General features: G+C 46.3%; 1 protein-coding gene across 1 annotated transcript in view; it reads left to right on the plus strand.

Moving 5' to 3' along the window:
- The window catches only part of PRKDC (protein kinase, DNA-activated, catalytic subunit), a 203,018-nt gene that overhangs the window by 74,703 nt on the left and 116,017 nt on the right, over positions 1–12,298 (plus strand). The window contains exons 32-39 of the mRNA XM_006170448.3: positions 671–894; positions 4,275–4,483; positions 4,842–4,974; positions 5,417–5,575; positions 6,640–6,843; positions 7,885–8,070; positions 8,463–8,567; positions 11,123–11,290. Of these exons, the coding sequence (XP_006170510.1) occupies positions 671–894; positions 4,275–4,483; positions 4,842–4,974; positions 5,417–5,575; positions 6,640–6,843; positions 7,885–8,070; positions 8,463–8,567; positions 11,123–11,290 (1,388 nt within the window). The remainder of the gene's footprint in view (positions 1–670; positions 895–4,274; positions 4,484–4,841; positions 4,975–5,416; positions 5,576–6,639; positions 6,844–7,884; positions 8,071–8,462; positions 8,568–11,122; positions 11,291–12,298) is intronic.

A 12,298-nucleotide genomic window follows, 5' to 3' on the forward strand; every position in this document is an offset into this window, starting at 1 on the left:
CAGGGCCCCTCCGCCCGCCGCCCTCAAGTGTGTTTTTTAACGTTGGGTAGAAATTGCCTTGCATGTTTGTTCAGACTCCTGGCATGAATTCCAAGTTGTCCTTTGAAATGATATGAGTGTATCTTCCCACAAGTAGTGCTGGAGAGTGGAGAGTGGAGGCCTGACCTTCTCTAGGTGTGTTCTTACTATGGGCATCTCAAGTTGTATTCTTTTTTTTTTTTTTTTTTTTTTTTGAGAGAGACATTTTTGTTAAAGAGTGCAAATGTTTGCCAGAGACATAAAGAGAGAGAAAGTGAGAAACCACCCCTGGAGGGATGGCCACACCTCAGTCCCTTCTCGGGATTTGGGCACACATGCACAGGGGCCCAGCTTGAGTTTCAAGCCGCCTGGTCTGGGTCTCAACCGCAGTCGTCCATGTGGGAGTCTAGCACCTTAACCACTACGTCACAGCGGCCCCTGAAGTAGTTTTCTGCTTGGGTTGTATTACTTCTGAAATTTTGAAATGAGAAGAAATAACTGCCATTTTATTCAGCTTTTATTAAGCAGTACTTTTCTTTAGAAAAATTTTGACCGAAGGTATATCGTACCTGTACTCGAAGGCATTTACATTAATCTACATTAGTGGAGTTAGGCCGTGCACGTGTGAGTAACTTGATGTACGTATTTCTAGGTCCCAGCACACAGTCTTCACTGTTGAAGGCAGTGGCATTCTTTCTGGAAAGCCTTGCTGCACATGACCTGACAGCTGCGGAGAGGTGCTTCGGCTCTGAGGTGGCTGGCAGCAGACCCAGCCCCCAGGAGGGGGACAGGTACAACTACAGCAAGTGCACCCTTGTGGTCCGCATCATGGAGTTCGCCACGACCCTGCTCAACACAGCCCCGGAGGGTTGCAAGGTGGAGTTTCTCCTGCTCTGACAATTCGGGGTCAGGATTTGGTTCTGGAAAAATTCTTCACAGGTTTCTGTTAGGGCCTAGTCCTGGTGGCAGAGGTGGTAGGGTGCCAGTCACTGGATGATATGGAGAGGGAAGGCCATGTCTTCAACTTTTGGGGTGCCCTGGCCACACTGATCCTGCCTGGGAGATGATCGTGGTGTGGCAGGGATTTGCTTGGGGCCCCTGTGCGTGTCTCTCACAAAAAGAAATATGAGAGTTCTTCAAGAGGTTCATAGAAAGTGCACATTAAGAACCTTTGCATGGGCCAGCCATCTGGTGCAGTGATGAGGACGGCCAGGCAGGACAGCTGGGCCCATCTTGTGCAGTGACCAGGATGGCCCGGGCAGGACAGCTGGGCCCATCTGGTGCAGTGACCAGGATGACTGGACCCATCTGGTGCTTTTGAGTCCTGGGCCCAGCAGCCTGAAAGACACTGGGCGTATGTGCATGTCTGACCAACATCCTGAGAGGAGGATGGAGAAGAAGGGATTGTGGCATGGTCATCCTGAGGGGGATGCTTCCTCACTCTCTCTTCCTTTCTTTCTGAAGAGCACGTGCCCTAGAGCAAAACAACAAGAAAAGTACATGAATTTCAAAATTTTTTGCACCAAAATGAAGTCTTTTTATCCCTTATTTCTTTTTCATGAGCGTAGGAGCGAAGGGAGAAACAGACAAGACCCCTGACAGGTCCTGACACCATAATCCAGCACTTTCCCTGGGGGTCAGCCTCACAGTGTGTCAGGTTGTCTTGCTGCGCGACGCTCCAGGGCCATGAGCGTGCATCGTAACCCCACGTTTCCAGTCTTTGAATTCCCGTTAGTAAAACAGTCCGTGTTAGAAGTGGTTTTAGTGGGACCGGCCGATGGCGTAATGGTTACGTCACTGGACTCCCATGTAGTTGGCCGCAATTCAAGTTCCGGACCCGGTGGCTTCAAACTCATGCCGGGCACACGTGCATGCTTGCCCAAATCCTGAGAAGTGACTGTAGGAGAAGGGATTGAGGTGTGGCCATCCCCTGGGAGTGATTTCTCACCAAAAGAAAAAAAAAGAGGAAGAAGAAGAAGGAATGGTTTTAGTTTTTCTTTTCTTCTTGTTTTTATTAGAGAGATTTTTGCTATAGGCTGTGTGCTCACTGGAGAGAGAGAGAGAGAGACAGGAAGTGAGAAATCACCCCTTATGGGGGATGGCCACACCGCAGTCCCTTCTCCATTCTCTTCTCAGGATTTCGGGCATGTGTGCACACATGGCCAGTGTGCGTTTCAAGCCTCCGGGTCTAGGACTTGAACCATCATCAATTACGTGAGAGTCCAGCAACATAACCATTACCCCATCCACTGGTTCTGGTTTTAGTTTTTCTAGTGCTTTCCATTGCCTACAGTTATCTACTTTATTTATTTTACTGGTTAAATACAAATTGTATCTATTTATGGTGTATATATATATTTTTTTTTAAGAGTTTTTGTTTGTTTTGGAGAGGTTTTTGCTAAAGGGCACGTGCACGCATCAGAAAGACAGAGACAGAGACAACAAGAAATCACCCCCTAGAGGGGATGGCCATGCCGCAATTCCTTCTCCATTCTTGTCTCAGTATCCTGGCACATGCCTGGCCTGAGTTTAAGCCACTAGGTCTGGGACTTGAACCACAGTCGACTACATGGAAGTCCAGCAACATAGCCATTATGCCATCTGCTGGACCCTAAAAGTTATTTTATTTATTCGTTTATTTGTTTGTTTATTTATTTATTTATTTAGTTTAATTTGACCAGAGAAGGACAGAGTGAGAGAGGGAGAGAGAAAGCTAGAAAGCCAGGCACCAGGTCCAGGACTCAAACCGCAGTCAGACATGTGGGAGTCCAGCACCCTTAACCACCATGCCATCTGCCAGCCCCTATTTATGATGTATATGTTTTGATATATGCATATATAGTAGAACAGCTAAATCAAGCTAATTAACATCTGTTAATTCAAATAGATAACATTTAAAATCTCTTGGTAATTTGTAAATATATGATACACTTTTTTTTTGAGAGGTTTTTGCTATAGGGCACGTGCGCTCGCCAGCCAGACAGAGAGAGACATAGAGAAGGAAAGCAAGAAATCACCCCCCAGGGGGGATGGTCACGCCACACTCCCTTCTCCTCCATTGTCCTCTCGGGATCTTGGGCACGCACGCACACATGCCCGGCATGAGTTCTAAGCCACTGGGTCCTGGACGCGAACTGTGGTCGACTACGTGGGAGTCCAACGACATAGCCATTATGCTAACTGCTGGTCCCCAATATATGATACACTTTTTAAACTATACTTACTATGATGTACAATCTGTATTTTTAAATTTTTTTTCTAATTTGCCAGAGAGCACATGTACTTGCTGGAGAGACAGAGGGAGAGCTTGCACCTCCATGTGGCATGGTCACACCATTATCTTGTCTCCATTTCTCTCTTTTGGGGATTTTGGGCTCACATACAGCTGCACCTGGCATTGTTTTAAGTCAGTGGGTCCAGGACTTGAACCTGGCTTTGTGGAATTCAGGTGCTCTAACCTCCATGTCACTGGGGACCCTACAATCTATTCTTCATGATAATAACGTATTATATTCCTTCAGATTTTCGTTGTGTGAATAAGATACAAAATAATTTTTTAATCACTTTATTGAACAAACATCTGCCTTGGGACTTGCTGGTGGTATGGTGGTTAAGGTGCTGGATTCCCACATGGCTGACCATGGTTTGAAGTCCCAGACCCAATGGCTTAAAACTCACGCTGGGCATGTGTGCGTGCATGCCCAAGATCCTGAGAGGAGAATGGAGGAGAAGGGATTGCGGCATGGCCATCCCTGGGAAGTGGTTTCTCAGTTTTTCTCTGTCTCTGGTGAGCACATGTGCCCTATGGCAAAAACTTGAATAACAAGAACAACAAAACAGTCTACCCTAGGAAACACTCAGTAGCAATGCTTGTAAAGATACCTACCAGACTTGCTGGGTAAACCAACTCCCCAGTCTACCCAGCGAGTGTATGCCAAGTGCCTGCTCAGTGCCAGACTCATTCCAAGACCCCAGCAGCCACAGGGCACTGAACCCACCTGCTGTCGCTTGTGTAAGTGAAGTTTCAGAGGAACGTGACTGTGCTACCCAGGGTTGCTTTTGCTCTCTTGGGGGTAGCAGTGGCAGCAGGGACTGTGGCCCCAGAGCCTGAGTATTTACTACCCAGTGCTTTGCAGAGGATGATTGCCAGCCTCTGCCCTAATGAGGCAAAAATTCCCGGCCTTATGGGCCTGACAGGCTGGGAAAGTACGCGTGCTGTCTGGGAGAAGTATCCTGATCCAGCCTGCCTTCCACAGCTCCTTGAGAGAGATCTATGTAACACGCACCTCGTGAAGCTCTTGGTGAAGACGCTGTGCGAGCCCATGAGTGTGGGTTTCAATGTTGGTGACGTCCAGGTTATGGATCATCTTCCCAGCGTTTGTGTGAACCTGATGAGAGCACTCATGAAGTCCCCGTACAGGGACATCCTGGAGGTTCACCTGAAGGAAAGAATGACAACACAGAGGTGGGCACTCGGGTTTCGCTTGGGCCGCCGCCTCGTTGTATGTACGGATTGGCAGCCATGGCTGCAGTCGTCCTGCCCTAAGGGAAAGGGTTTCTGGGGAGGGGTTGTTCGGAGATTTTGTCCTTGGCAAGGACCTTCTCTGCCCTGGGATAAGCAGTTTTGGGTTGGTTCGTACCAGGATGGATTGCCATGGTGAGAGTAGCACACGAGCCTGGTCTGGCATTGCCTTCCAGGCCGGGGTTAATGGGTGTGAGTGGCCGATTACTAAATCCGTAATAGGGCAACGCTGTCCCTGCGCGTCTGGTCACTGAGCGAGGGCAGAGCTCACCTGGTCTTCTCTGGTCTTTCTCACGCCCAGGCTGGAGGAACTCTGTGCCGTCGATGTGTACGACCCTGACGCACAGGCGGACAGGATCCAGCTGGCCCCCATCGTGGCGGCGTGTAAGCAGCTGCACAGAGCGGGGGTGCTGCCTGTCGTACTGCCAGCCCAGGTAACTGCCAGGTGGTCGCTGTGTTTCTCCTAGTTTGATTGCTACAGTGAATCTGTTTATCTGTATTCTTTGGTAATACATATCCTTTATGATAGACTAAGCTGAAATGGGAGTTATGTAAATACTTAGTGTGGTCATGAATGTATTATCTGGAATACAAACATGAGCATAATACAGACATGTGTAAATGTGAAATAGAGCACATCTGCATATCTCCAGATCTGCCTTCTGAAAAGCCGTAGGAGCTAACTGCAGTTAGGCCTTTATGGCAAGGCAACATAAATGAAAAATAAAGCACAGGAAGCCAAGTTGAGTTAACAGTTCCTCAGAATTAGGAGTTGTCCTAGTCAGCTGTCATTGCGTATTTTAACTAGTGAGAGAGTGAAATCGTGTTTTCCATAAACGCCTTTTGCGAGGCACTCCAGCGTCGATTTTGTTTCAGTCTGCAGATCAGCCTCATCCCTTAGGCAGCAGGCTCCTTTCTCTGGTTTACGACGGCATCCCACCTGGAGGTGAAAGGAAGAGCCTCCCCTCGCTAGATCCCAGCTGTAAGCGCTTTGCCAGTGGACTCCTGGAGTTGGCCTTTGCTTTTGGAGGACTGGTAGGAAAAATAGCTGTGCCGTGTATCCTCGGGATAGACACGTCACCGCGACCCACCCCAGCCCCAGCCGCGTGTTCCCACTGGACGTGTGCGCCCATGCCCGTGATCACCAGTGTGCTCAGGGAGGCCCGAGGACATGAACTGTGTACCTTCACCACGTGGGTCCAGCCACACCACTCTGGTGCCACTGCCTGACTCACCACCTTTTTTTTTTTTTTCCTTTTCTTTTTTTTAAGGAGATTTTTGCCATAGGGTGCATATGCTCGGTGGAGACAGGCAATGAGAGGGAAAGTTAAGAAGTCACCCCCGGGGGCGGGGGGGATTGGCCATGCCACAGTTCCTTCTCCATTCTCCTGGGATCTTGGTCATGCACGCACGCACACACGCCCAGCCTAATTTTCAAGCCACTAGGTCAGAGACTTAAACGCGGTAGACCTTGTGGGCATCCAGTGCTGGAACTACCATGACACCTGGCCTCGCATTTTTCTGAAATTGAGGTTTTGTCCGTACTACTTTATTGACAGAAGTACTTAGGCAGAGGAGGTTTGGTGATGTAATGCTGACTTGTGCTCACACCTGGTCTCTCCTCTGTCCTTGGTGGTATTTCAGATGGACCCTTAGGGGCGGGGGCAGGACCTAAGAATGATTCCAGAGCACATAGAAAGTGACTTCAGGGTGCTCAGAGCTGTGGGCGGCTGGTCCCAGGGGGCTCTGCCGTTGCCGAGACCTGCAGCTGGCCCTGTGTGGTTCACTCTTTCATCTTCCCTTCTCCCAGAGCCAGAGGCCTGCCCTTTGCCCTTTTGTCTTTCTCAACCTAGACAATTATGTGTATGTGTAAGTCACGTGAAGACACTTGCCCTTACTAGATTCTCTCTCAAAGCAAAAAGGTGGAGCTGGGAAGATTTCTTTCCCAAAAGGAATCTGAGAAATTGGGGCTCATTTAAATGTATAAAATTTAACCTTGAACCCAGCTTCACATAGCAGGCGCTTTCTAGACCTTCCCCTATGGGTCTTTGGATGGCAGACGAATGCCCCACCCTGGCACTCCTGCTTCTTCTTCACAGTGCGGCCGCCTCGTGAGTCTTCTCCTGAGCCCAGAGTTGCTCTCTGTGCCGTCCTCAGGCAGCTCTCTGAGAAGTGCCGTCAGCATTCCCCATGGAGAGTATTTCTATAGCTTGTTCTCAGACACCATCAACACGGAATTGTTGAGAAATCTCGATCTTGCTGTATCGGAGCTTATGAAGTCATCAGTGGACAATCCCAGAATGGTAATGCATCTCCCTCGAAGTATGTTCTCTTGTATACTGTTTATTAAAGGGTCATCATAGTTCTGAAATAACTCATTAAAATCAAGCAAGATCTCTCTCTCTCGGAAGGTCAAAAGCTCTTGCTTACATTTCAGAGCAGAATCAAAGAAGACAAAGCACAGCTTTTATCAGTAGTTAGTGAACGTCATTGGGTGTTGAAACAGATACGCTTTCCCCTCCTTCATTCCCCCAAGTCTCTAGGCCTAGAATTTTAAACAAATACACACATGGCGTAGTAACTTCTGTCAGGACGTGGTACTGGAGCTGCAGGCCCAGCCTGAGCCCAGGCTGTCAAGTCTGCCCACCACCCACAGTACCCTCACGTCCCAGGGCCCCTCTGCTCAGCTCCGGGCCAGCACTTCTGCGGGTTTCTGCTGTGCTCTCTTCCCCCTCACGTGGGATCTTTGGTGATCACTGTTTACAATCTGTCAGGTTGTTGGGAAAGTCGCCGTGTATCTTTCTACGTTTTTCTACACAGAAATGCAACCCAATAAATGGCTTTAGTTTCCTTGACTTCTGGGCTTTTGGGATTTAACCTGCTCTGTAGAGGTAGAAATTGTTAGCTGTTGTTATGATCCTTCGAAGTCATCTTGAAAAATGTTATATCATTATCAAACAGGACCACTGAATATGAATCTAGCCAACATTAGGATGTCACTCGATTGGAAGGCAGTGGTGGGACAGGAAATGTGCACGAGTGCATGCACAGGAGTGTGCTTGTGGGGCGCTGGTGACAGACGGGCTGGTTCCTCTTCCCAGTGCAGTCCGTTGAGAATGCCCCAGCCCGAGAACCAGGAGGAGCAGGACTCGTGTGACGGTGTGATGAAACCGTCCAGCACTTCTTGTAGGGAAGTGTGGACACGATTGGGAGTGGATAAACACCTTTTATAGAAATAGCATCTTTATTTTCTAAGAATAAGTATAAAATAAAGTGAGGTAAATTTTTTATCTGTCATTGTTGACATTAATGAGTTGCTTCTGTCCCTGTAATGTATCTTTCAGGTTAGTGCCGTTTTGAATGGCATGTTAGACCAGAGCTTCCGGGACCGAGCTAGTCAGCGACAGCAAGGGGGGAAGCTTGCTACTGCCATTCTGCAGAATTGGAGGCATTGTGACCCATGGGGAGCCAGTGATGCTGCTCCTGAAAGCAAAACAGCAGTGCTGGCTTTACTGGCAAAAATTTTACAGGTATTTTGAGAAATCTTTGAAAATGCAGTCATGTTTATTGTTTTGAACTCTGCACAGGCGTATCCTCAACATTTTGATAGAAGTTATTTCCAAAGCTCATTACTTTGGTAAATAAAAAGGATATTAGAGTGATAATTGCTAATTACTCTTAACATTTTTCATTATTTTACATCATTATTTATGCTAATTTCTTATATATTTTCATTTTAATGTGCACTTCTATGCATTGTCTTAAAAGATAGTATTACTGTATTTTATAATAAGATTGTTAGAATATTTATGCAGCCCAAGAACAGACTTAGTTTATTTCTGAAATTTAAGCATTTGAGGATGTGTTAAGGGAAATAGAGGTGTAATATAAAAATGTCACGTTTTTATTCCCCCTCCTTTAGATTGACTCGTCTGTATCATTTAATACGAAACACAGCTCATTCCCAGAAGTATTCACAACGTACACTGGTCTACTTGCTGATTCCAAGTTGGGCCTACATTTAAAGGTAAATGGTTAGGGACTAACAGATGACATGATGGTTACGTTGCTGGACCTCCCACGTAGTTGACTGTGGTTTGAGTCCCGGACCTCGTGGCTTAAACTCACACTAGGTGTGTACTCACACTAGGTGTGTGTACGTGTGTGCCCAAGATTCTGAGAGGGTAATGGAGGAGAAGGGATTTCGGTGTGGTCATCCCGCCTGTGACGTGATTTCTCACTTTCTGTCTCTTTGTCTCTCTGGAGAGTTCACATGCCCTATAGCAAAAAATCTCTGAAAAGTAAAAAAGAAAAAAAAGGTAAATGGTTAAAACAGATATTTTTTCCAGTTATATTCACTTTTATTTTCCCATTTTTATATCTGTGTATTTGTGGGGTTTTTTTAATGGAAAATTTCAAACATGATGAGAAGTAGACGATAGCACAGTTGGCCCTCACGTACCCCCTTGATAACTGGCCTGCAGGCGTGTTCCACTGTTCCTGGAAGGAAGCCTACGCTTCAGCTTACTGTTCTGCATGGGCTGCTTCACGACTTCCCTTTTCAGATGAGAACAATTTTTTTTTTTAAGTAGAACCAGAGTGTTCATAATTGAACTAATTGAACTAATTTTTTGCATCTAGATGATTTAAATATGTTTTTTGAATTTCTATATTAACTTTAAACTGTTTCTCAATTATTTTTCTATTAGAAATAATAGGAAGTCTCTGATTCTTTAGCATCAATAGTAAACACTGTAATTTGAAGATAGTTTTTTTTTTATGAGAGCACATGTCCAGGAGCGTGTACAGCCCCTCTGCCCAGCTTCCAGTCGGAGGGCCACAGGGGCAGGCCACTGCTCTTGGCCTGTTGAGGTTGGGCTGGGAATCAAATGAGGGCCTCCCATGTGACCCCAGTGACCTCGCGCCACCATTGCTGGGCCTCCAGGTTGCTAATTTTAAAGTATTAACAATAGTAGACTTTAAGTGCTGATAAAATATGGTCTTAATGAAAGGGACTATTTTTATTGGATAAACTGGGTAATTCTTTGGAGCTTTCAACTCTATATGAGTCTCCGTTTCCCATTTTTCCATGTGAGAACGTCGTGGAATTCATCTGTCATTCCAGGGATGTGGGTATCCACACTTGTTTCCTGTGAAGCTCAGCATGAAGTTCTGCAGCACTAGGTGTGTACTCACACTAGGTGTGTGTACGTGTGTGCCCAAGATTCTGAGAGGGTAATGGAGGAGAAGGGATTTCGGTGTGGTCATCCCGCCTGTGACGTGATTTCTCACTTTCTGTCTCTTTGTCTCTCTGGAGAGTTCACATGCCCTATAGCAAAAAATCTCTGAAAAGTAAAAAAGAAAAAAAAGGTAAATGGTTAAAACAGATATTTTTTCCAGTTATATTCACTTTTATTTTCCCATTTTTATATCTGTGTATTTGTGGGGTTTTTTTAATGGAAAATTTCAAACATGATGAGAAGTAGACGATAGCACAGTTGGCCCTCACGTACCCCCTTGATAACTGGCCTGCAGGCGTGTTCCACTGTTCCTGGAAGGAAGCCTACGCTTCAGCTTACTGTTCTGCATGGGCTGCTTCACGACTTCCCTTTTCAGATGAGAACAATTTTTTTTTTTAAGTAGAACCAGAGTGTTCATAATTGAACTAATTGAACTAATTTTTTGCATCTAGATGATTTAAATATGTTTTTTGAATTTCTATATTAACTTTAAACTGTTTCTCAATTATTTTTCTATTAGAAATAATAGGAAGTCTCTGATTCTTTAGCATCAATAGTAAACACTGTAATTTGAAGATAGTTTTTTTTTTATGAGAGCACATGTCCAGGAGCGTGTACAGCCCCTCTGCCCAGCTTCCAGTCGGAGGGCCACAGGGGCAGGCCACTGCTCTTGGCCTGTTGAGGTTGGGCTGGGAATCAAATGAGGGCCTCCCATGTGACCCCAGTGACCTCGCGCCACCATTGCTGGGCCTCCAGGTTGCTAATTTTAAAGTATTAACAATAGTAGACTTTAAGTGCTGATAAAATATGGTCTTAATGAAAGGGACTATTTTTATTGGATAAACTGGGTAATTCTTTGGAGCTTTCAACTCTATATGAGTCTCCGTTTCCCATTTTTCCATGTGAGAACGTCGTGGAATTCATCTGTCATTCCAGGGATGTGGGTATCCACACTTGTTTCCTGTGAAGCTCAGCATGAAGTTCTGCAGTGGGTGGTTGTGACTTGTCCTGTAGATTACTCGCAGTGTTTTTCCACTCAACACCTGCATGGTATACTCTCTGTAGGTCTTATTTGCAGAGGGAGAGGACATAAACAGAGTCCACGTACATTCCCTCTGTATTCATGTGAGTGTAGCCCTGCTCACCTGAATGACCTATAGACTTAAAGCTGAGGACAGCAACTGCATTGACATCGGTTCTTAGCATAATCTAGAGGTTGCTCTGAAGGCATTCACTCAATGCCCCTAGTGCTTTCCTTGCAAGGTCTGTAGGAAGCTGTGATGTGGTTTATCCTGGAGCTTCTGCAGTCAGTACAATCTCACATGTCTGCCTTGCTGTGCAGGGTCAAGCCGTGGCCCTTCTCCCATTCTTCACCAACCTCACTGGGGACCGCCTGGACGACCTTAAGAGTGTTCTTGAAAAGCTCATCATTTCTAATTTCCCTATGAAGTCTGACGAGTTTCCCCCAGGAACTCTGCAATACAATAATTATGTGGACTGCATGAAAAAGGTTGGTTTTGGTAATATCAAGTAAAATGAAGACTGCTATTTTGTTGTCATCTTTGTATTTCTTGATGTAAACAAGGGAGTGAAAGATCCAAAATTTGAGAAGTGCACTGACTTGAAGTGTTCAGTCTAGTTCCTTAGGAAAACTGGCTGTCTACAGAGGCGGTACATTCTGTCTGGATCCTTTGGAATTTTCTGTCCCCATTTTACAGTTGTGAACTGTTTAGTTCTCAAAAACGGAACATATAACGTGTGTTAGTTATGAACAGTAGTACCAAAAACTACTAAGAAACAGGGTTTTACCACTGTGTTTCAATGTCTAAAATTTCAGAGTAGTGATTATTTGAGAAGCATTCAATGTTTATCATTGAAACTATTAATACAGCTGAAGATCTGCCAGGTCCCAGTGGCTGATGCTTGTATGAGTCCAGGTTGGCCACCGGGGAAGCTCTCGTCTCCTGCCGCCTTGGCTCAGTTGGTTTCTTTCTTGTCCAGTGAGGCTGCTCCACCTCCACCATCCCGTTTCCCTCCAGCCAGCAGCAAGAGGGTGGCGGCAGAGCTCCGCTCCTCCGTGCTGAGATACTGTTCTCCGCATGCAGCTATAGGCAGGGCTGCGAGTGTTGTGCTCTCCCTGGGCACCTGCTGCTCAGCTGAAACAAGGGAGTCCGCCGCTAAAGAGGAGATCAGCGAGTGACCGTGGGGTGTGCCACCCACGTGTACTGAGCATGCTGGCCAATGTCCAAATCCTCCCGAACGGTAGACATGGCCTTTCTTGTTAAGGAGTTTATTGTAGAGCAAGGAAGAAGCGTAGAGAAACATGTTTAAACACTGGTAGATGCTGGGGTAAAGTCACACGTGCAGTGTAAGGGCACCATGTGTGCTTTCCAGCTCTCTACTTTCCATCCCTCAGCTCTCCTGAATAGGGGGGTGTTTGTCCTCCCTCAGGAGTGGCTGGGTTTCCTCTCCTCCTGTGGGCCTGGGTTGCACTTGACAATGTTCTTCTAGGAAGAGC

Source organism: Tupaia chinensis, unplaced genomic scaffold, assembly GCF_000334495.1.
Source record: "Tupaia chinensis unplaced genomic scaffold, TupChi_1.0 Scaffold148488_1, whole genome shotgun sequence".
Taxonomy (NCBI): domain Eukaryota; kingdom Metazoa; phylum Chordata; class Mammalia; order Scandentia; family Tupaiidae; genus Tupaia; species Tupaia belangeri.